This window comes from Euprymna scolopes, chromosome 1 (genome assembly GCF_053919585.1).
Source record: "Euprymna scolopes isolate OS-2025 chromosome 1, ASM5391958v1, whole genome shotgun sequence".
NCBI classification, from domain to species: domain Eukaryota; kingdom Metazoa; phylum Mollusca; class Cephalopoda; order Sepiida; family Sepiolidae; genus Euprymna; species Euprymna scolopes.
The window spans coordinates 102,485,094-102,511,446 of NC_136482.1; the positions used below are offsets into that span (position 1 = coordinate 102,485,094).

Sequence of the window (26,353 nt, forward strand, 5' to 3'; positions counted from 1 at the left end):
ACCTCATCTAAACTGCACATTACAGGCTAAGCACATCTAGACTGCACATTACAGACTAACCTCATCTAAATTGCACATCACATTCTAACCTTATCTAGACTGCACATTACAGGCTAACCTCATTTAAACTGCTTATTACAATTACAGGCTAAGCACATCTAGACTGCACATTACAGGCTAACCTCATTTAGACTGCACATTACAGGCTAAGAACATCTAGACTACACATTACAGGCTAACCTTATATAGACTACCCATTACAGGCGAACCACATATAGACTGCACATTACAGGCTAAGTACATCTAGACTGCACATCACAGGCTAACCATATCTAGACTGCACATCACAGGCTAACCTCAGCTAGACTGCACATCACAGGCTAACCTCATCTAGACTGCACATTACAGGCTAACCTCGTCTAAACTGCACATCACATGCTAACCTCATCTAGACTGCACATTACAGGCTAACCTCATTTAAACTGCACATTACAGGCTAAGCACATCTAGACTGCACATTACAGGCTAAGCACATCTAGACTGCACATTACAGACTAACCTCATCTAAATTGCACATCACATTCTAACCTCATCTAGACTGCACATTACAGGCTAACCTCATTTAAACTGCTTATTACAATTACAGGCTAAGCACATCTAGACTGCACATTACAGGCTAACCTCATTTAGACTACACATTACAGGCTAACCTCATATAGGCTACCCATTACAGGCGAACCACATCTAGACTGCACATTACAGGCTAACCTCATGTAGACTACCCATTACAGGCAAACCACATCTAGACTGCACATCACAGGCTAACCATATCTAGACTGCACATCACAGGCTAACCATATCTAGACTGCACATCACAGGCTTACCATATCTAGACTGCACATCACAGGCTAACCTCAGCTAGACTGCACATTACAGGCTAACCTCATCTATACTGCACATTACAGGCTAAGCACATCTAGACTGCACATAACAGGCTAACCTCATCTAGACTGCACATTACAGGCTAAACTCATCTAAACTGCACGTCACATGCTAACCTCATCTAGACTGCACATTACAGGCTAACCTCATTTAAACTGCTCATTACAGACTAAGCACATCTAGACTGCACATTACAGACTAACCTCATCTAAATTGCACATCACATTCTAACCTCATCTAGACTGCACATTACAGGCTAACCTCATTTAAACTGCTTATTACAATTACAGGCAAAGCACATCTAGACTGCACATTACAGGCTAACCTCATTTAGACTACACATTACAGGCTAAGCACTTCTAGACTACACATTACAGGCTAACCTCATATAGACTACCCATTACAGGCGAACCACATCTAGACAGCACATTACAGGCTAAGTACATCTAGACTGCACATCACAGGCTAACCATATCTAGACTGCACATCACAGGCTAACCTCAGCTAGACTGCACATCACAGGCTAACCTCATCTAGACTGCACATTACAGGCTAACCTCATCTAAACTGCACATTACAGGCTAACCTCATCTAAACTGGACATTACAGGCTAACCTAATCTAAACTGCACATTATAGGCTAAGCACATCTAGACTGCACATTACAGGCTAACCCCATTTAAACTGCTTATTACAATTACAGGCTAAGCACATCTAGACTGCACATAACAGGCTAACCTCATTTAGCCTACCCATTACAGGCGAACCACATCTAGACTGCACATTACAGGTACATCTAGACTGCACATCACAGGCTAACCATATCTAGACTGCAAATCAAAGGCTAACCTCAGCTAGACTGCACATTACAGGCTAACCTCATCTAAACTGGACATTACAGGCTAACCTCATCTAAACTGCACATTACAGGCTAAGCACATCTAGACTGCACATTACAGACTAACCTCATCTAAATTGCACATCACATTCTAACCTTATCTAGACTGCACATTACAGGCTAACCTCATTTAAACTGCTTATTACAATTACAGGCTAAGCACATCTAGACTGCACATTACAGGCTAACCTCATTTAGACTGCACATTACAGGCTAAGAACATCTAGACTACACAATACAGGCTAACCTTATATAGACTACCCATTACAGGCGAACCACATATAGACTGCACATTACAGGCTAAGTACATCTAGACTGCACATCACAGGCTAACCATATCTAGACTGCACATCACAGGCTAACCTCAGCTAGACTGCACATCACAGGCTAACCTCATCTAGACTGCACATTACAGGCTAACCTCGTCTAAACTGCACATCACATGCTAACCTCATCTAGACTGCACATTACAGGCTAACCTCATTTAAACTGCTTATTACAATTACAGGCTAAGCACATCTAGACTGCACATTACAGGCTAACCTCATTTAGACTACAAATTACAGGCTAACCTCATATAGGCTACCCATTACAGGCGAACCACATCTAGACTGCACATTACAGGCTAACCTCATGTAGACTACCCATTACAGGCAAACCACATCTAGACTGCACATCACAGGCTAACCATATCTAGACTGCACATCACAGGCTAACCATATCTAGACTGCACATCACAGGCTTACCATATCTAGACTGCACATCACAGGCTAACCTACGCTAGACTGCACATTACAGGCTAACCTCATCTATACTGCACATTACAGGCTAAGCACATCTAGACTGCACATAACAGGCTAACCTCATCTAGACTGCACATTACAGGCTAAACTCATCTAAACTGCACATCACATGCTAACCTCATCTAGACTGCACATTACAGGCTAACCTCATTTAAACTGCTCATTACAGACTAAGCACATCTAGACTGCACATTACAGACTAACCTCATCTAAATTGCACATCACATTCTAACCTCATCTAGACTGCACATTACAGGCTAACCTCATTTAAACTGCTTATTACAATTACAGGCTAAGCACATCTAGACTGCACATTACAGGCTAACCTCATTTAGACTACACATTACAGGCTAACCTCATATAGGCTACCCATTACAGGCGAACCACATCTAGACTGCACATTACAGGCTAAGTACATCTAGTCTCCACATGACAGGCTAACCATATCCAGACTGCACATCACAGGCTAACCTCAGCTTGACTGCACATCACAGGCTAACCTCAGCTAGACTGCACATTACAGGCTAACCTCATCTAAACTGCACATTACAGGCTAAGCACATCTAGACTGCACATTACAGGCTAACCTCATTTAAACTGCTCATTACAGGCTAAGCACATCTAGACTACACATTACAGGCTAACCTCATTTAAACTGCACATTACCCACTAAACACATCTAGACTAAGCACATCTAGACTGCACATTACAGGCTAACCTCATTTAAACTGCTTATTACAATTACAGGCTAAGCACATCTAGACTGCACATTACAGGCTAACCTCATTTAGACTGCACATTACAGGCTAAGAACATCTAGACTACACATTACAGGCTAACCTTATATAGACTACCCATTACAGGCGAACCACATATAGACTTCACATTACAGGCTAAGTACATCTAGACTGCACATCACAGGCTAACCATATCTAGACTGCACATCACAGGCTAACCTCAGCTAGACTGCACATCACAGGCTAACCTCATCTAGACTGCACATTACAGGCTAACCTCATCTAAATTGCACATCACATTCTAACCTCATCTAGACTGCACATTACAGGCTAACCTCATTTAAACTGCACATCACAGGCTAACTTCATCTAGACTGCACATTACCGGCTAAGCACATCTAGACTGCACATTACAGGCTAACCTCATCTAAACTGCACATCACAGGCTAACTTCATCTAGACTGCACATTACAGGCTAACCTCATTTAAACTGCTTATTACAATTACAGGCTAAGCACATCTAGACTGCACATCACAGGCTACCCTCATCTAGACTGCACATTACAGGCTAATCACATCTAGACTACACATTACAGGCTAACCTCATCTAGACTGCACATTACAGGCTATGCACATCTGGACTGCACATTACAGGCTGGACATCACAGGCTAAACAAATTTTGTGACGCCATAATATGTGTCATCTAGCAAATGATGGTTAATCGCTTTTAAAATACCTAGAAAGAACAATTCATTCTAAGGAGTCATATTTTTATCTAGCAAAATCAAGCATTATAATCGAGAGTTGTGTTAACATTTCTGTGAAATATAAACTTTTCAAAGATTAAGAATTAGCCACTTCCTACTTGCCTACAGTTGCTGGATTGGTTAGCAATTTTATTTTATGTGTGACAGAATACAACATTGTGTTCTTTCCTCGGCTACAATTATTGTATCACATGTTAATTTAATATCAAAATGAAGTTTATATCACCAAAACTGGCCATTTCAAACAATATTACATGCAAGTTTACAGTACACATGTCCAGCCTGTACTTTAGCATGGCTTTGATATGTGGTCGATATTGAAGTATCGAAATGAAACAACTCTGGCTGCAGTGCATCAGATAAAATTGCTGTTTTCTCTGTAAAAACTTTAATGATAAATTGTATCGCATGACAGTGTCTCAACTGCTATGTTGCATACCATCATTTATCGAAAACATTGGAAAGTGTGTCCGACATTGATGTCAATGATCAAAGGTCACATGACAGCGTAGAACATGGAAGAGATCAGTTGATGATGACCTGCTCCTAGTGAGTGGCACAAGTAAAATGACAACTAGGCTGGGAATATTGGAAGTCATTCACGCAACGTCTAACTTGAGTATGAAACACAAAGATGATAAAACAATGTAAATAGTAATAATTTGCTAAAAACCTTATTTAAAAGCAAATGCCTTAACATTTCTTGCAAAATCATTAAAAAAAATATGAAAACCAATTTTAAATACTTAAGAGATCGCTTTAAAAAATATTACAAAGCACATATAAGTATGGATGATTTACGTTTGTTTCCTTGTGATCAACTGTAGGGTTAACTCAATCTAGATGTCAACCTGACCTTACCCATAGTTGTGTTTTCCATACCAAGTCGATGATGCATCAATAACAATTAGTTTGACAAAGTCTGGGTTATTTGAGTTAGATGACCATTTTTCAGTGAACTGAGATATAGTACTGTGCAGTTCTAAGAGGTTCACCTTCCCAGGTTTTACTTCCGCTTTTATAAAAGGGGTTAGTTTATTGCTAATCGCCTGAGATACCCTTACTGTGAAATGCTGGCAAGGCTGATCAGGTAGTTTATGTAGGTCAGAGTTCTCTTGCTCTTGTTTGCTGACTTCAATTTCTATCTTCCGACCTTGTGTCACATTTGGCTGCGATGAGAGGAAAGTAAATGTTAACTGTAGATTTATGACTCCTATTTTGAAGATATTTTGGTATGTTCTTCTTTCTTTAGAATCATATATCCATTGCTTAATTCTCATGCATTGAATAAATGCTTACAATGTGTATTGCTTCTTTTGTGGCAGAGCTATAATAATATTTTAATGTTGTTAATCCTAGTAGTACTTTTCATTGCAAAGTTTTTTTGTGCACTTTTTTCTTACTAGCAGGGGGATCGCCTGGCTTTACCTGATTGTGAATTAAAATATGATATTTTAATATTCTCAGATTTCGCATATATTATTATAGTCATGATTTCAAAAGTGAAAAAAAAAGTGTTTGGGTTCCGTCAGAAACTGAAAGTAAAACTGTAGCATTCAAAGTTGGTGACGTTATACCAACGTGACACACATATGAACTTAATAAAAATAAACTAACATGAATGTACAAAATGTATAACGATTTTTTTCAATTATGACCCCTTTTTGACCCCTTAAAAACTATTTTAACCGACTAAAGACCCATAAAAGAATGGTCCATAAAAAATCCAATCATTTGAGGCCCCTAGCGCCGCTCTGTGACTTTTAGTTTTGAAAGAAATAGAGTTTGAAAATATGGAGACAGACAGACAGACATAGTGAGTTTTATAAATTAGATTTATATGAATATTTTTGCTTTGTTTGTTCTTTTCCCCTTTTTAGTTATTGGTGAAAGCTGTCAAGTTTATTTTCCCTGGATTCCAGTACATGTGGTTGGCAGAAGAAACAGAAAAGAATCTCCCGCAGGAATTGGATTTCATTCAAGAAGGCAAAAACAGTGAGAAAGTCGCAAAATTATTGAAACACCTCAGATTTTTGAAAGTTAGTATAGTTTTATGTTTTAATACTTGTACAGAATTGACTTTATCTTAAAAAACAATAAAGAAAAATTTGTATGATGGACATACCCATAACAGAACAGTGATAGTGCATTCCAAAAATCACATAAGCGCTTAATGGGAATTTGTAGGCATCACAACAAAGATCTTGCAAGTTTAGATTATGTTGAATTATCTCCCTTCCTTCTTGAGACTGTTTTTAAAATAGCGCTATGAGACAGTTACTCGTTGGTTTGGCCATAAAATTTGATTTTTTTATTTAAAAATAAAACAATGCGTGTTAAGATACAGTTGGCAGATTGATTTTTTTTAAATATGTTGTTTTAAGAAAAAATAATATTACATACTTAATTGTCATGCCGAAAATAGTAATACAATCAAAAATTACTAAAATTCATTGAGAAGAAAGTTGTTTATAGTCAAAAGTAATTTTTACGGAAAACTGGGTAAAATCGCATTTTTCTTGGACGTTATAAAGTAGACGGTAGGAGTCTGAACACAGGGGACATAACTCCGAAAGGAATATTTTAGATTACTTGTCATAGCTGCAATATTTATTGTCTATAGCGATAGACTTTTTTTTTTTTTTTTTTACTAAAAACACAATAACAGTTGTTCTATTGGATGAATTTTGGTAATTTTTGGATATATTACTATTTTCGACATGACAATTAAGTACATAATATTGTTTTTGCTTAAAATGATATACTTAAAAAATTGATTTGTCGACTATAGCTTAACAAGCACCAATAAAACTACTTCATCAATTTATGTGAGTTTTCAAATACAATATTTTCTTTCTGTTATGAGTACGTACATCATAGAGATTTTTCTTTAGTTTTGTTTTTTAATATAGGGAGAATTCTGTAAGAGTACAAATGTTTTTAAGCATGCCTATTTTGTAGTGAGGTATCCATCCAACTTGTCTGTTTGGTATAAGGGTTAATGTTCACTGATGAGTTGTGAATATCCAGTCAAGTTATACTAAAGTCCCAATGCCTTGTGAAGCACCAAGCATTATAAGATAAGGACCAAGAGTAAATGGAGAAATCCAAAGGAGTAACACCCTCCCCTACATCTTCATTAAATATATAACAAAAGTAGAATCTTCAAGTTATCATTTATTATTTAGTCCACAGCAGAAAGTGTGAATGACAACACACAAAGAGTGCTAATTTTATTTATTGGAATAAAATATATACATAGAATGTATTGCATGCAATTGCAGAAAAAACTTTGCATGTAGTAGTTGTGAGAATAAAAATTTCTGCAAAAGGCAGAGGTGGTGAAGCTTGTCACTTATTCAAGGATGAATTGATATGAAATTGTCCTGGAATGGGTATTCTAGTTATTAAGAGCTAGCTTGCACTTCGGCTTTGTTCAAGAATTAGGATGGTGCATGTTTCGGCTCCCACATTATCATTTTTTTTTATCTTACTTTATATTTTAGAAATGAAAAAATTTGATATATTATGTATTGTTTATGGATATCCAATATTTAAAACAAAAAAATTCTAATACAAAATTATTACGTATTCTTTGTAAAATTTTTTTAGAAAACTTTTTTGATCTTCATATAGATCTCTTTTCAATTACTTTTGCAATAATAGGAATCGATAATTGAATACTAGTAACCCCAGATGGAATCAGAGAGACATTTGAAAAGTGTTATGAGATTTCTGGAAAAATTGGAACCTTATTAAAACTAGGTTGAATTTTTGAACTTTTAACAAATTTCTATAACAAACAACCAAACCTTCACTTACCTATAATATAAATGTTACCTGTCTGTTTAAATGTTTGTATGTATGTATGTTTGCCTAAAACTTTCGACAGAGGCTACGGATTTTCACGAGATCAGTATCCTTTTGTAAGCTCGACGTCTTGGACGACAAATATTGAAAAATTGGCCAAAAACAGTAATTCCTTCACACTCAACTGGGCAGTTTTCTACAAGGAGGGGTTGATTTTCTGCAAGCCATTTTTACAAGGCATCGTATTAGTTGGATTGACTTTGCCTAATTTTAAGGTTCCGAACTTCCGGTCGCGTCATGGAGTAGCGATAAGACGTCAAATTTTCTTTCACTTTTTTACTGCCTTCGCATCACATATTCGAGCCTGCCTGCCTACTACCACTTTTTTTGTTTTTTGCTCAACACACACCTCCAAACATCCGGGCAACCAGGCTAGTATATATATATATATATATATATATATATATATATATATATATATATATACTAGCAGGAAGACTCAATGTTGCTTGGGATTGAATGAGGTTTATTACTATATTCTTTTTCACTATGTTTATAATGCCATGTTATTTTTTTTTTTTTTTTTTTTGACTGCTTCTCTCTCTTCCCATTTCACTCTCTAATATAGTCAGAAGAAACTGAAATGGAAAACTTCCTGAATTAGTACCTTATACATATATATATTATAACATATATATGCATTTGAAGTTTTAAGGGGTTTCTGTCTCAATGGGTTACTTAAAGGTGGGGGCATGTAGACATAGAGGGCAATATAGAGATTTGAGACCACTTCCACTGTCTTTCTTAGAGAATTTTTTGCAAAACTCAATTTTCGCTAATTGCTTTCAAAAACTATTTTAATTTATAATTAATTTATTACCTTATTGTTTTTCGAAATATTTGGATATTTTCATTACTGCGACATGACAATTCAGTAGGTACCATTGGTTTCATTTGAAATTCAATATTTCACTTTTTAAATTTCATTACAATAATGAAGAAGAACCAAAGGATCATACTCTGTAAAATAAAACGTGTGCAAAGCATCAGGATTTATTTATGGAGAGTGAGGAATTACTGTAACCAATTTTGTCTAATTTAATGAATCGACTAGATTGAAAGCATGTTCGGATGAGATTTAAAAATCTCATCTGCACATGCTGGTTTGTTGACTGGTTTCATACCAGCCAAGAATATGTCCTAGGGATCAATCTTACAAAGAATCTGGCTCCTAATTCACAGTAGCCTCCTTACTTCTCACTAGCAATCGGCCTTCTTTGGAGTGAATATAAATAAAAGGGAAAAAAGTGTAGCCCTTGCATTTGTGTGCTTAATATTATGCCTGAATGATATGTGTTATCGGTTTATTAACCACTCAAAAATGATCAACAGACAAAGTATACACGTTAGCATATTTAGTTAACAACTTACAGTTTAAATGCTAATGTGGAAGCCACTGGATGCATAATGACTTAAAATCTGTTGCGAAGAGGTGTTTTGTTTACTTCTCAAACTGTCATGACCGACATGCTCTTCTCAAGGATGATAACTGTCTTCTTCAGTCCAAAGGATATAATTCTATTATTTCTTTTTTCAGGTTGATGACTAACATTTAGTCCAACCACTTGATAGATAAATAGGTTTGACCACTACCGGTTGATGCCATCAGGTGGTGTTGTGGAAGGGAGATGTCTCCCATTACTCTATCTTACTCTGTAATTTCGCTCATATATATATATAGAATTTTTAAATCTTATTTTTCAGGTGCCACGCATTCATTGGAACTTTTCATCAAGCCGTGTTCTAACCATGGAATACTGCGAAGGAGGGACTATCGATGATAAGGAATATATGACGAAGAATAATATATCTGTGAATGAGGTAGTTATCTTTCGTTAAACATTTTTAACTCAAGCAAAGCTTGCTCTTTTCTGTTGGTTGCATAAGCTTGTACATGGGTTCTCCATATTAATTTTTTTCTTTGTCTTTTTATTGTGTTGTGTTAAATACTAGTTATACCTTCATAGAAAAAATGCACAAACTTAAAATTCACCATAAAAAATTGTGTTTTGAATTGCAGATCTGATTTGCAGACACACTTCTTTGAAATTAAACTTGCAATCAATTTTTTCTTCTTTTTAATTGTAGAATGTAAATTAACACAAGGTGAAAAAATAAATTTAAAAAAAAAATGAAATGGCATTCATTCTAAAAAAATAGTTGAACCAACTTCCTTCAAAGGTGAAAGTCTACTAGAAATATCAAATTCACAAGTGGTCCCCAGTCGCATGCATATCCTGATCAGGAGAGATGATGATGTTAAATTTTTGCAATTCTTGCAGAGAATTATTGAGGTTCTCCTACATGCAGTGCCTGGTCACCCATCTGCACTGACTAGGCTTAACATTGCTTAACTTTGGTGATCTAACAAGAACTGGCATGTCAACATGATTATGCAACAATGTCTAGCTGTCTGATTGTTAATCTGTTTTGTCATGTTTTCGTTCAATTTTTAGCATATTTAAACTATTTGCTGACATTAAATCCAAGATTCACCTAAGGTAGGTAACTCTGATTCAAGGATTGTAATTTCATCTACCTGAATAACTAGTGTATAAAAACATTATTTATGGACACTGTTTTGTCCATTTCAGGATATGTATATTTATTGTACCATAATTTCTTTGAATTGGAATGAATTCTGGGTGGTCAACCCTAAACCATAGTTATTTATCATATCCTGGGTGATCTCAAATCTTGTGGCTAAAGATTTCTCACACAAATCTGTTATTCACATGCATTACAAACATGCAACTGTATAGTGCATGTTTACATTTCTAGATCTTCTCTGTTATCCATGTCCATGCATAATAACAGGCTAACTCCGTTCACTATCCACAGTTATTCGTTATTGAGAGGCTGTATTTTGTGCATCACATAATGCTGGCATGCACAGTGACCAGTTGAGAATGCCACAAATAGGGTAACCTGATTATGTACTACTTTTTCTAGAAACCCTGGGGTTAAAGTTACCAGCAAAATGTCCTACATAGAAGTTAAGACATATCTATTTGTTCAGAATCAAATTAACACATTTTGATGAACTCATAGCACTTGTGGCCCCTCAGCATATATACCCTCGACTAACCCGACAAGCAGTAAAATTCCACCCTTTCACTGTAAAAGTTCCTAAATGCTAGAAAGCCTTTTACTCTATTCTTACATCAAATTGTTCATCTTTGAAATTCCTTTCCTGTTTCCTGCTTTCCTGACTGTACGAACATACAGACATTTAACAGACATCTCACTGCTCAACTCTCTTTAAAGTCTCTTATAATCATGGTCCCAAATAGTGAATCCTTATCTTTAAGAGGTAATATGCAATGTTTGAGGGTGACTCAGAGTAAAAATAAAAAAAAATAAAAAATGACATCACTAGATGTATATAAAATTCATCTTTATTCACATTTGGATTCTTCCTCATCTGCATCATCATATCTGATTTGACATCTGCTTTATATGTTGGCATGTGCTTGACAGCTTTTAGAAATTGACTAAGCTAACCTATTTCTAGTTATGTCTTATCCTTCTTTTTCCAAAAATCACTCTTATCACTCTTTGGTACTTGTACAGTTTAATCAAGACATTAAAAAATTAAAATATTGAAAAAGAGGTTATATTGTACGTATCCGTTTTGGACTGAAGATCTCCGAAAAAAATTTCACTTAATTTGATCGAGTAGATTTTTTTTTACAGCGGAAAAACATGTTTTTATGAGAGCTCATTGAAGTCAGTCATATTGGAATTTTTTGAACACGCCACGGAGACATAACTCCAGTTAAAGCACCGACACTCCCTTCCCATCTTTAATACTAGCTTTTCTTCCTAAAAATCAAACCTTTTGCTCGGTATCATAACAAATAGTGTTTTTGCTGTAAAAAAGAAACTACTTGATGAAATTAAGTGAATTTTTTTTCCGGAGGACTTCATTCCATAACGGATACGTACAATATAACCTTTTTTTTTTTTTGATATTTTCATTTTTTAATGTCTTGATTAAACTGTACAAGTACCCACTCATCCTCTATGTTTTTCTTGGCCTTCCATTGATCTTGCTATCTCCACTGTTCTGCATCTACTAATATAAGAACTCATCGATTTCAAACTCCTGTTCTGCACACATTTTCCTATAATGCCCAGATTTAATCTTCCTTCCGATCATGAAATCTAAGTTGGTCTTTAAGGCTTACATTATACATCCTTCTCATATTATTTGTTTCCATGTAAAGTATATCCTCAACCTTCACTGGCCAAGTTTCACGTCATACATATCACATTGCATACACATACATAATAGACTTTTCCCTTGGTCAACAATGGTAATGCTCTATTGATTAGTATTGGCAGAAGTTTCCTGAACTTATTCCATCCAATCTTAGCTCTTGCAATCATACTAGTTACTCCCTGTGTTCCAGTGGTATCACCAAGGTGATAAAACTTTTGAACAACCTCAAAGATTCTTTGGGTAATTCCATGATCCCAAATGAAGCAGTAATTGGCTTACTAATGTAGGCACAAGCAGAGTATTATAACGAAGAAGAAGAAGAAGACACTTGTGTTTTATTTAAGTTTTGTTTTTCTTTGAAGAGATTTTTTTTTTTCTTCTTCAGGTTTCAAAGAAGATGAGCAAAATATTCAGTGAGATGATTTTTCAGCACGGATACGTGCACTGCGACCCTCACCCAGGAAATATGATGGTTCATAAAACAAAGGAAGGCGAAACACATCTAACATTACTTGATCATGGTTTGTATCAGGTAAATCTCGTTTGTATGTTTTATTATGGCACATCAATCCTTTTTATTTATTTTATTTACCTCCTTTACAGGAAGTTGGATACAAGGTCAAGTGTAGGTTTGACGAAAATGTTTCTGTGGAACAGACTGGATTTGAACTTGGGACACTCAGGTTTTCAGTTCATATCGTTTACTACTTAACCACCATCACCCTTCTTTTGAACTATGTAATACGGAAAAATCATTTTAAATGGTTCAGTGAACACAAGTTGCTATTTTACCCATAGCTGAGTGTTGGAGAATTGTGGGTTCATACCTTTCCTAACAGTATTAGTGTGCAATTGAACACAATAAATTTTGTTGTGTGATGATTAGTTTGAAAGGAAAGCAGGATGAAAATTGTGACTTTGTACAATTGGTCAAATTTGGCCTCCGAAATAGAATATTGAACAAGGAAAGAGGTTAGCATCTTCCATATCCACAACCAAATAGGTATCAACTTTTATTTAAAGAAACACTGGAATATAAAGGGAGTTGGGGAGACAGAAAATGGCAGTCTGTCTACATCAATCTTGACTTGAACTGTTGTATTTTGCACGTATCCATCTGTAGGTGGGAATCAGCAGACTTTTAGTGTACATGTTAGTGGTGTGCTAATCGTCTGTATATCAATACACCAACCAAATAACAACTCAACATGATTCAAAATATTGTACATACATATAAACAATAATAGATCTCTCATGTAACTGTTTGAATTCTGCATGGCTGATTCCAGAGTTTCTAATGGTATCTTATGCCAATCTATATCAGGTAGAAATGGTGGCTTGTTTTCTTTGTTTCAAATTGTTCATATCAAAAATTTAATCCTGAATTAAAATTCCTAGTTACCATCATTTTCTTTTTTTTTTCTTTAATATTTATCACTCCACTCGTAAACATAATATAGTGGAGCTGATAGAAAAAAAATGAAAATACACTGCCTGTACAGTGATTGAACGCGTAGTCTTCAGGTTATAAAACTCCTGTGTAGACTGATATCCAGGACAACAAAGTGAGCCACACCAGATCGTTTTGACAAATCAACATTTTTGGCTTGATTTAAGTAAGCATATTTTACCTATTCAGTTAAATAGTATGGCGACTAGCTTATTGCTCATTTCTGTTGTAAGCTCCCCTCCCCCTTATGGTAACTAGTGTTTGTTGAAGGTAGTGTTCATTGATGGTGGATTTTTTTGAAGATTTGTAGCCCTTTTAATTTATCTCATCTAATCATACACTTTTTTCCTCCTTTTCATATCGGATACACTATACACTTTTCCTTTTATTACTCTCATCGATAAACATTGTATTGCAAAGAGTGTTCTGAATTTATTTAACAACTACAAATGGATTGGATACAATGATTTGGTAACTATTCTTAATAATAACGGTCGCTCAAATTAGTTGAAATCTAACTAGTATATGTGCCGTGTCTGCGGTGGAAAGGAGACAATAGTTATCCCAAACAAATGGTTGTAGACAAACATCCAGGACAACAAAGTTATGAAGTTATGCAAATAATTTGTTTTGCTCAGCAATCAATATTTTCAGCTTGATTTAAGCAAGCGTATTTTGTATATTCAGTCAATTAGCTTGACAACTAGCCTGTCACTTAATTCTGGTTAATTTCTGTTGTAAATGCACTGTCCATCAGTGTTCATTGAAGACTTGTATCTTTTGCTCGATTTATCAGAAGTTTAAGCCAATTAAAGATTAATCGACATTCGGATTTCTGTAGATCCTGTTTGCTGATCCAATTTTATTTACTACTACACTTACCTGTTTATGCCAGCTGAGAAATTATAATAATAATCTTAAAATAATTCCTTACAGCTTCTTTCCTATCTTTAAATTGAATGTCAAGCTTTTCTTTTAAAATCAACCGTGTTAGTACAAAACCAATTGGTAGGAAGTCATTTAAAAAATAAATAAAAGTTCATTTCTGCCAACAACACTGTTTTGTTTATCACTGCTATTTGGTTAAAACTCTCTCTTTGTCCAATTGCAAACTTTTCAAAGTAGCCTAGATAACGATTATGAAGGAAGCAGAAACGAACCGAATTTCTGACTCTCTAAAATAACTGAGTTAGTTTTGATAAAAATTAAAGAAGCATTCTGAAGGGAGTTGAGCAAAAAAAAAAAAAAAAAAAAAATTTTTTGTTTTTGCTGGCCAAATGACTTAGCTCAAACATTGCACCTTGCTTAATTCGTATTCAGAATTAACATTTAAATTAGTTTTCACAAATCAAGTTCTATTTCTATGCTACTGTGCACTTTGACAAGACCCCAATTCATACTGAAATAAAAATATCCCACCAAAACAGTAATGTTGTGATGGAACCCTTTGTATCAGTGTCATAACTTTGATGATGTGGCTTCAAGCGTCTTAATGGTGCATTTTACAACACTAATTGCAAAACCGCTTTTTCATAGAATATTTGTAGACTACCATTTTTATTTCTTTTCTAGACATTAACTGATGAATTCCGATTGAATTACTGTCATCTTTGGATGTCTTTAATCAAAGCTGACCTAGAAGGTATCAAGCATTATGCAAATAAGATGAATTGTGGAGAGCTTTATGGTCTCTTTGCATGTATCCTAACTGCTCGCTCATGGAATTCTGTTGTCTCTGGCATTGGCAAGAAGCCTGTCAGCAAAGATGAGGTAAAGAAACCCTTCCATATTTTTTTTTTTTTTTTTTTTTTTTTTTTTTATTGCAACTTGTTTTATTTACATGTTAAAATGTTTTATTTTTCTGATTTATAGGCTTTACTTGTGCTGATAACTATATAAGTAATCATTAACTGCATTACAACTTTTCTGAGTATTTTGATATAAAATGTGTTTAAATTTGATAAAATTAGAAAAGAAAAAAAAATCTGTATTTGACATATGCTATGTGAAAGAAAAAATTCCAAACTAAATGAAATAATTTAAGTAAAGAATTTTTTTTTTAATTTTTTCATTAAATAAAGCTTACTTTTTTTTTTTTTTTTAAATATTGAGATTTTTAGGAACTTTTCAATAAAGTGAAAGCACAGAAACTTATTTGATTTCTTTTTTTATCTTAAAATTGATTGACATTTGGAAATAGATGAATTCATCTAATTTGACTATTTTTTGTTGTTCTTTCAGGTGGAAGAAATTCAGAGCCAAGTCATGAATTATATGGTGGAAATTTCTGAAGTTTTAGAACGTATACCTAGACAAATGCTTCTTATATTAAAGACAAATGATGTACTTCGAGGAATTGAAGCCAAATTGAACATCACCAAAGATGCAGAGTCATTTCTGAACATGTCACGTTACTGTATCAAAGCCATTGCTCAAGAGGAAATATACTTTTGTCAAACTTTAACCTGTAAATTACGAACACATATACATTTTAAGTGGCTTCTCTTCAAAATTTCCATGCTAGAATGTTTTCTCTGGTTGTCCTCAACAAGTATAGGAAAATATACACGTAAAATTTTAGACGCAACAACACATTTATAGCTATCATCTGTTATTGGTAGATTTTTAGGATGGTGAATTGCTTGTATATGAATTGAATGTTCTATTAAAATATATATATATATATATATATATATTCAGTGCTTGAAATATTTTTAAAAGATGTCAAAATTCTTCCATCTGTGCTCATAACAATTTTTTTTTTTTTTTTTTTTTAAAGAAATAACTAGAAAAGACATGGATAAAAATTATTTTAAGACACAGCAAATTTTTTTCTTTTTTCTTTTTCAATCATAGGGGCCCTCTGCAAGCTTGCAATGCTTGTGTGAAAATATTACTCCACACAATTGCCAATGATACATGCTGCAAGAGTCACTATTTGACACATGCCACAATCTTGTTACTCGTCCAAAATGCAACTGAACATGGGTCAACAGCTCCAGAAGTTTCCATTGCCATGAGAGTAAGATTAAATCTGTCCGCAAGAGAATAAATTTTTAAAATCTTTATTTAAAAAAAATTGCATTTAATAACAAAAAGAAGTGTCTTCAGGGACAGATTCCAGTTCAACTGCAAACCTGAAAAAAAAAAAAAAAAAAAAAAAAAAAAAGATAGCATCCCAAATCAATGACCCTCTTTGAAAAGAGGGCATTGTAATCCTATCTGGTCGCTTTTTATCACTATGTTCAAACCAACCTAACAATTTGACTTTGAAAGAGGGCCCAGCTGTATCTGCTGATGTAGTTTTTTCGCTGCATATTTTGGAAAACGAATGAAATGCATACACACATCCGAGAGGCCTTTGTTAGTTGGTCAGTAACATTTCGGTTAAAAATATTTTATTTATCATTGCTGATTGAAATGGACCCATTGGAAAAAATATTCGCTATCGTAAGAGCAAATTGATTTGCATTAGGTTACTGAGAAGACCTGACTATTAATGTATGTGCTAGAGTGAATAATTGATTGAGTTATATGATTCGACATTTAAAATAGTTGTGAAATAAAATCTAGTGAGTAAACACATGTAATATATAATCCTGCTAAAGTTGGGATGATCAAACTGGAAGAAACTTAGTTAAGAATAAGTGAAGCATGCATGGTCCCCTGCGAGTGCATTGTGAACGAGGCATAAAAAAATAAGTCCAGTATTTGCCCCCCCCCCATTTAGCCCCAAAAGTCCCCAGGGGACGTCAGATCCTGATGAAAATGAACAAACGGTGCAGTTTTAGGCTTTAACATATGTAAATTTGAGTTCTGCACAATGCAAAACTGCTAAATAAACATACGCAGAAAATTTTTGGACAAATATGATAAAATAATCCCAAAAATGAAGTGTTTTTATTACTCCTAAAAGAGCCCCTGGGGCACACCAAAGAGTTATCGCGAAGTATAGACAAGCAAAATTATATAAAAATCAGTTAGTTACAACTTTTCAGAAAGTTTTATAAAAATCCAAGGCATCAATTTTTTTAATAAGCACAAAAGTGTCAATTTTAGCCATATTTACCCGAAAGGCACCTCTAGGGGAGCAACCAGTTTTCCCAGAAAATCCGTTCTGTTACTTTTTTTTACTCATATCATGTTTAATGTTTGTGCAAAATTTCAAAAGATTCCAAAGCGTAGTTATTGAGAAAAGTGCGAATGGATGGACGGACAAGGATGAACTTACAGGTTCACCCTCATTTTGTCAGGGGACCAAAAATGGATCCATTATAAAATAGAGTTACCATAGTTGAGGACTACTCAAAGGCTTCCTTTTTGTTGACTACTACAGAGATGTAAGAAAGTGTTCCACCTCTATTCCTCGATTACTCCACTCAGCATAGGTTAGGATAAATGGTGAAAGTTTATACAGAAGGCATTGGGTACCAGTTTGTTTTTGTTTTTTTAATTTTGGGTATGGCTTTACTGGGAATTAACTGTGACCTATGTAAAGACGGTCCTTTAGAACAAACATAACCTTCTGAGGTCTGTTGTTTCAAATTGCAGAAGTAAATTATGAAAATCACCCAAAAAGGGACTATTTTCTTTTCTTAAAAATATGGAATTATTTTCTAATCAAACACGAGCAATTAAGAGAATTTCTTTCCAGGGAAACACAGTAAAGTAAGAGATATATTTTTAAAAAAAGTTTATTTCATTAAAATTTAAAAAATTTCAAACGATATGTGCTTTTCTTTTCTTTAAAAAGATATTTATTTACCTTTAAAGGTAAATATTTATTTTTCAAATAAATCTTTAAATGAGTTTTTTTATTATGGTGAATTATTATTTTTTTTTTTTTTTTTAATATATTTAAACCATTTTTTAGTGGAAAAAAAATATCGTGGACGTACATGTGAAAAGCATGTGTAAATGAAAACTGTCAGAAAAGATAAAGTAGCTGTTTTTATAAACAAATAGTTTTTTGTAGAATTAGTACCTATCTAGAGTTCAAGTTTATAAAGATGGAGACTTGTTTTTTTTTCAACAGTTTTCATTGTCATTTCATGTGTACTATGTAATTTGTACTAGTTTTTTTTTTATTTTGGTACTTATACAGAGAAGGTACCTTGCTGAAATAATATTTAAAAGCTGGGAGGGAAGGGCGTTTTGTAAATATTCTGTACTTTAACCTAAAAATTTAACAAAAGATACTGTCAAGCTTGAATTTAACTTAATATGATCAAAAAATAACATGGGCACCCTCTCTACATAGTACCATTATTTTTAAAAACAAGGTTTTAGTAAAAGAAAAATTTAGGAACAATGTCAAAACTCATTTTATTAAATAATTTAGTAACTGAAATTGGAATTTCATGTATTTATTTGGTGTAAATAAACGTTATTGAAGAGAAAAAGCTTATATTTCGGTTCGTCCATTTTGTTTAAGATCTCATTCCATGTTTTTAAATCCTCGTGTAATAAATATAATTGCTCAATACTCTAGAAATTTGTAGTATAAAATTTACACTTATTGCAAATGTTTCATTCCATTAAAAGGAATTTGTCCAGCTAACAGTCTAGCAAAATTCTTCAAATGTTTGTGCAGCTCACTTACTATACATATTTTGACACTATTAGATCTATATACACAAAAGCTGATATATTTGCAGAATATTATGGCTTGTTCTTAAAATGAAAACAGTATATTTATATGAAAAAAAAAAAAAAAAATTAGTGTCTACTTTATTAGTAAAAAGAGTAAACATGCATTAGTTTGTTTTAACACAAAAGTTGTGGTTTTAAGATTGAGGGAAATAAACAAAAATAAATAAATGCATTTCTATTATATTTATAAAAATCAAGGAAAGATTGACTTTTAGAAAGGCAGCCATAAATGTAATCATATTAGCAATAGCTAAAAATCTGTAAAAACTTTGTAAAAATCTTTATTATCGACAGTCTGGCTGTTTGACAGATCATGCTTGTTAGGACTTCAGATCACAATCTCATCATTAAGTGCGAGGGCCTGAATCCATATTTACAGTGGACACAATTAAATTATCTTACAACTTAAAATGAGTGTCAGCTTTCTATATATTTTCCCCAGTTACCATTATAGATAGAACATTGTCAGCCCTAGCCTTCGATGTATCAAACAATGATGGAAGAGTAATTCAGACATAATAGCTGCAAGTATATCTCTGTTATATTCACCAAAATGTGAAAATTTAATATTTTTTTTATCTGCTATGGACACTATTGACATTAGCTTTCAGAAGACTCACTATGGAACAAGACAATTTTATTTGAACTTTAGTAACTATTTAGCACCAAACAAGTACAAATATGGTTACTTATACTTCCTTTGCTAACTGTAACATGCATAATTAAAATATTTTAAAAAACTCATTTCATTTTATTGCTGTAACTGAGCACACAATTTCACCAGTCAAATTGAAATCAGATTTTTGTAACCTTTTCTCTATCTTTTGACGACCTAACTCAATGGAATAAATATAAACAACTTATACCAAGACAGGCATTCATGAAGATGTTGGATAAAAAAAAATTCAAAGCATTGAGAAATCAATAGCAAAAGGAACAATGAAAAACGTCAGTTACTATGTTCATTGAGGCCAGCAGCAGGACTGGATGGCCGGTAATCATTTCAAATCTCGTAAAGGGAGGGGGGGGGTTATTAACTGCACAAGAAGACGAAGCCTGGATGATGAGATTTGAGGCTTTTTGCTCGATTGTATAGAAGTGTTGTCTCTTAATTCATGGTTAAATGTAGTTTCAGGAAAGGAGAGCTAGTTTTGATCGGTATGGAAGAGGATAGGTTTGTTTTCACCTTCTGTCTGGCTAGTCATGGGGCCTTTTGTGGGCTGGAACAGAGTGTCTTATTCTCACAAAATTTGGACAATGTAACCTCTGGCCATTTTCAGGTATATCTTGTTGAACTCATGAATCTTTCTTCTGTGCAGATTCCCCAAACAAAATACACCTGAAGAAGGTTAGAAATTACATCAGCTGGAACATGTGAACAACACTCAAAATGAGACCAGCAGTCCAAATAATATAAACAATATAACAACACCCTGGGCGGGTTCTCGTCATACACACAGGTCAAGAAAATGTGCACTAATCCTAAGTCCTGGTGGCTACACTTAACTGTCTAGTGGTGGACCCTTCAGGGATGACCAGACCCTCACTGATCACTGGAAAATACCGCTCAGATGCTCGGAGTACACAAAATGTGTACGACCCTAAGTGTGTGTGGCAACACTGTTTACTTCATCTGGCTGTATATCGCTACGACTGTGCAGAGTTCTCTTCTCACAATGGCTTGATCTGTGTCTTCACCGTGTAGGCGTCAGGGTCGACCTGAAATCAACTATACCTTCGATTAGACAGGCAATCAACAAAAAAAGTGGTCATTTTTCTTATAAAGATAAAAAAAATAAATAAGTAATTATTCAATGAAAGTTACAAAACTTTGATCATTTGTAAGTCTCTGACTCAAGATGCAAATATTTGGGGACTGGTGACTTCCATTAGTCAAGTTATGGTGAATGACCCTAAGTTTGGGGGCTTGTCTCTGCACAGTATAGATTCAGTAGCTTGGAGCAGAGTGGGGCTTAAATCAAAGGTTCCTTTTCTCTGAATACTGTGCCCCCACCCCAATCATCAGGCAGAGTGTGTCTTAAGTCAGGGACTTCTGACTGGTGTGAAAGCTCCAAGTAGTTGACAGAGTGTATCCTCGAGGTTATTTTTGCCTTTCATTATATTGAGAATCAAGTGGGCTTAGCCACGCCTCTGATTCCCAGAATTCCATTTCACAATTCTCAGAAAACCAACCTCAGGCAGTTTTTGAAATTCTCAAGTTTTAAAAAGTTTCCCTCTTCATCAAATCTATAATTTGACTGTCACTCTCAACAGGAGAGTTCATTGCCTTCACCCCCCCCCCCCCATTGGATCTCTACCTTTCACCATCACGCATGTGGGAGGGTCCCTCCTTTCTTTGCTCCATTTGCTTAACCAAGGAGTTTTTCTAACGGCCATTTCATATGAGTAAAAAATAAATAACGTGGTTATCTTTTTGTAGTGATCAAATTCCCCGGACAATAATTAATAGACATTTGACTTTGTATCCACCATCTTGTTTTTCTTTATCCAAAGCAACTCATCATATCTAGCCTATATTTCGGGTGACCCAATAATAAATTTTGACCACACAGAATTTTGTTAACTGCTTTTTCTTAACAGAGATAGTCTATTCAGATGAATTTGTCAAATCGCCAAAAGACGCTATTTCTGACAATTTTTGGAGATAGCTTTATATTGGACGTCTAGTGTTCTCTTTTAATGGCCATTTAAGTCAACAGAAATTATCATAAAAGAAAACATTTTTTTTTTATCAATATTCACAAATAAGTGTGTGCATATATTAATTCATACCATAACAATCTTTCCTAACAATGCTCTTTCTTTCCATCATTATCATCACAGCCATCAACATTGTTACATCCAACAACACAGTCACAATAATACAATTTTGTTTTTGTTATATCATAGCAGTGAATACAGAGAAGCTAGTAATAGAAAAAGGAATAAAGATTTAAAAAGTAAACCAGAGGAAAAGACTAGAATAGGACTTTGATAGTTACATATGCTCTCATTGTTGGTTTATTAGTTTTAGACTGGAGAAATTCATAGGCTATTCAGACCATCTTTAACTATATATTATTTCCATAAATAAATGCTTGCCAGGTGATGTCAGTAACTGAAAACCACAGATAAATGTATTAATATGGCTGAATGGATGCATGCATTTTTCAGGTGCTTACTTAAAATTAAACCTATTTAAAAAAATAAATTGCAGGAAAATCTTTGATGTACATATACCTCACGAAACAAACATGTAATATTCCAAAAATCATGTAAATTGATCAAGTAATCTTTTTATATGGAAAATAATTTTTATTTTTTTTTTACGATTCTTAGCAATTAGGAGCCTTCTTCCCCTTATTTATAAACATAGCAGATCTAAATATAATTCCTCATTTTATTATAAAATCTGATTTTCTTAGTTAAAAAAAAAAAAAAAAAAAAAAAAAAAAAAAATTGATCAAGTTGTTTTTGTGATTTTTGGAATATAACAACTTTACTTTGTGACCGGTGCATACATCATGAAATTTTTTTTTCTGTATTTTTGTTTTTAATTAGGTTGAATTCTAAATAAGGACCTTTTTTATTTAGCCCATCAAATGTTAGAAGAAAAAATGCATACACATTAAAAGGAAAACAGCCAATTTGTTTATAAATACAAGATTTGTTTGTTTTATTCATGAATATTAAATATTTATACAAAAACACCATCTACATGTAATAATGGTGATGTGTGATATACAACCTTTAGAGAACATTTACAACATAAAAAAAGGTTATGAGTTACCCAAGGCAATTTAATCAGTTAATGTTTCAATAAAAAGTTAAAAATAAACACTAGAAAAGGGTTAATGATTTATTCAATTAAAATAGTTTAAGACTTTCTCATTACAGCCGATACAAGAAATTTTTCACAAGTTGGCACCAAAGAAGGTAAAACTAGAATTAAATCTAAAATATAATTGTTCTCCAATGGACTTGGCGAAAGATAATTCATACAAAATCAAAACATTTGTAGCATTGGGTTTGAGTAAACAAAATTCATTTAAAAAATAAATAGAAAAGGTTGTAAGTTTTCTTCAGTAGCAAAATAAGAACTATTTCACTCAAAAATAATGCAGAGATGTTTTTTTTTTTTATTGAATACAAGTGCATTTTATTCCAAGGCTAAAGATTTCAATACCTAGAGAGATAAAAATCCTGTCTTTTCAGAAATTGTGACCAGAGAAATTCAGAGAAATTGTTGGTCTGAAATATTAGCCTGGTGCAAAAATAATGTTTTTTGACATGAAGTCGAATGTCAAAAAATGACATTTTTGCACCAACCTAATAATAAAGGAAGAGTATCTTTGTAGAACCAACAGGATTATGTTCTATTTTGAATAGAACCAAAAAACAAAAAAATAATAAAATGAAATAATAAGGGGGGCGGGGGCGTATTTATATATTGAGTTGAAGATTAAAAATTATAGTCGAAGCATTTACCTTTACAGATGTAGAGTATAAAAATATCCTGTGATCAGAGCTGGACTATATTTTAAATAAAAATTCCATTTTTTTTTATATTTATTTATTTTTTTTTTTTAAATAGTTTAAATTTTTTTAGGGGTTATGCTAATAAAATGTTTTGATTAGAAAACAAACAGATTTTAATTAAATGTGAAGATTTTACTCAAAACACGATCGTCATGCTGTCAGCCATGTTTGCTTTTGTGTTAGACTACGGCGATTTGCTTGTGAACCTAATTGTAGAAATAAAAGAAATGATCATAAAATAACTTTATTTTGAAATGAAGTGTTATAATGGTTTCACTTAATGATCATTTTTTTAAAATTAGTATAACTTGAGAATTATGTTCTTGAAGTAGATTAGTGAACATTTTTTGTTGCTGTAGTCGAATACAGAAACAACCAACATGGATAACATCATGGATTAAGCAGAAATTATTCTAAAGAAGCACCCACGTTGTAATAGAAGAGCAAATTGCTTCTGAGAAGATTTTACACTATTCAATTCTCTTTATCTAAAACAAAAATGAGATATTTTGCCACTGAATTTAATTTGAAAGAAAAGATGTAAATTAATTTTCAAAGTATAATTGTAGATAATTGAGACAAATAATGAATCAAAATGACTTGACTTGTAAGGCACAGAAATATTTTTCCATTTTTATTTTTATTTTTTTTGAAGATTTAGTAATGAAATTGATATTCCTCCCTGTATCCTGCAAATAGTAGCACATAACAGCTTTTGCAATTACAAGAATAGGGAGAAAAAAAATTATCAAAACGAAAAAGACTCAATTGAACATAAGAGCAAGATTCCAAAATTATAATATTTAAATATTGATTCCTTTCAAATGTAGAAATCTTTGAGAAAAAAAACAAAAAACAAAAAAAAACAGATTAAAGGTGTCTAAAAAATCATCACCGACTTGTTAGGCATCATACCACTTTCATTTAAAGAAAAACTCTGAAAAGAGCAGACTTGATGATCAATTGTCAGGAAATTTTCAGACTCAACCAGTAAAGTCTGTGAAAAAAAAAAAAAAAAAAAAAATCGACACTCATGTGAAGCTGAGAGTTTAGATTGGTGCTACTGCGGCTGAAAATTTTTTTACATTTCATAAGCGTATCGGTGAATATATGTAGGACATTAAATCTCTCCCTCTATATTCACAGTAACAGATATTGGAGATAAAAAAATACCATGATAAGTACTCCTAGATTAAATTGTGAATGAAATTGATTTTGAATTGAATCGACTCTGGAGCCAAGTTATGAGTACTTTTTAGGTCTTTGGTGAATTTATGATTCGATGATAGTGGTTATTATACAACTATTAACAATTGTGTCTTTACATCAATTGTTAATAGAAGTGAATTCTAAATAAAAAGGTAAAGAAATGTTCAAAATATAAAGAAAACATTTCTTAGCATATATTTCCTACACCATAACAATACTAAGTAACCCTTATTTTAGATTTGGTTGGTTGTGGTTAATATGTGTTGAATCTAGACGCTCAATATTATGGCAAGTATTACTATTGTATATAAATAAAGATGATACTGTTGATCACAAAGCTTATAAGTTTGTCGAGTTAAAATAAGTAATAAAAAATGAAAGCAAAAAAAAAAAAAAAAGATGAAACCAAGTGAAATGTTTTAAAAAAATGTTTTGTTTTTTTTCTTATTTCTGAATGTATTCATGTGCAAATAAAATATTTTTTAGGATTTTTTATGAAATAATATTCAAATAAAAAAAAAAAAGAAAACTTAAACTTGGTTAATACTCCAACATGGATGGATTATTTCTGTAACCATTAGATAAATTGTATTTTAAAACTGATATCTTCAATACGACAAATAAACGTGATTTTTTTTTTTCATACAACAAACCTGAAATCATAGATATCTACAGTTTATTAAGAGTTGTCGAGTTAGTTGTTAAATTTCTTTGTGACAACTTCTCAAAAAGGGATATTATGAAGTTCAAGAGTATTAACACTTGACCGCCTGTGGCATGGGTTGACAAAGAAGTTGTCGCATACCAGGGACCAGGGACGGTTTACATTTATCTGCTTCCAGATTCTTCATCAAGTTTTGACACATGTTCACGGCACGCTTGTCTTGCAATGAATCGTAAACCCGAGCAGCTTCTTCAAGCATTTGTCGTCGACTAAGATTGTCACCAACCAACAATTCTGAGGTGGAAGGTGCTGATGGTAAGTGGCAGCTGGCAAGTATCAAAGCTGAAGCCTCATCATGGTTACTAATGAATTTTTCAAGATTCGGATGAAACTGGTCATCATCTAGAAAAAAAATTTTGTTCAATTTTATTTACTCTCAACAAATACAAGAAAAAAATGTTTATGAAATTTCAAATGAAATAATCAGAGAATCAAGAAAACAAAATTAAAAACAAACTGAGATAAAATTTTTATCAAACTTAGTTCATGTATTCTAACAATCCCAATTGAAGAAAGTATAAGGCATATTTTATTTTC

General features: G+C 33.3%; 2 protein-coding genes across 5 annotated transcripts in view; one reads left to right on the top strand and one right to left on the bottom strand.

Annotated features, from left to right (window-relative positions):
- The window catches only part of LOC145261815 (aarF domain-containing protein kinase 1-like), a 35,866-nt gene extending 19,402 nt beyond the window's left edge, over window positions 1–16,464 (top strand). The window contains exons 6-10 of the mRNA XM_080119790.1: window positions 6,028–6,186; window positions 9,722–9,838; window positions 12,628–12,774; window positions 15,265–15,462; window positions 15,934–16,464. Of these exons, the coding sequence (XP_079975916.1) occupies window positions 6,028–6,186; window positions 9,722–9,838; window positions 12,628–12,774; window positions 15,265–15,462; window positions 15,934–16,293 (981 nt within the window). The 3' untranslated portion in view covers window positions 16,294–16,464. The remainder of the gene's footprint in view (window positions 1–6,027; window positions 6,187–9,721; window positions 9,839–12,627; window positions 12,775–15,264; window positions 15,463–15,933) is intronic.
- Window positions 16,465–23,912: 7,448 nt separating this feature from the next.
- The window catches only part of LOC145261356 (sterol regulatory element-binding protein 1-like), a 103,328-nt gene continuing 100,887 nt past the window's right edge, over window positions 23,913–26,353 (bottom strand). For all 4 annotated transcript variants that reach the window (XM_080119784.1, XM_080119782.1, XM_080119779.1 and 1 more), the window contains one exon: window positions 23,913–26,158. In XM_080119784.1, coding sequence (XP_079975910.1) covers window positions 25,848–26,158 — 311 coding nt within the window. In that variant the 3' untranslated portion in view covers window positions 23,913–25,847. The remainder of the gene's footprint in view (window positions 26,159–26,353) is intronic.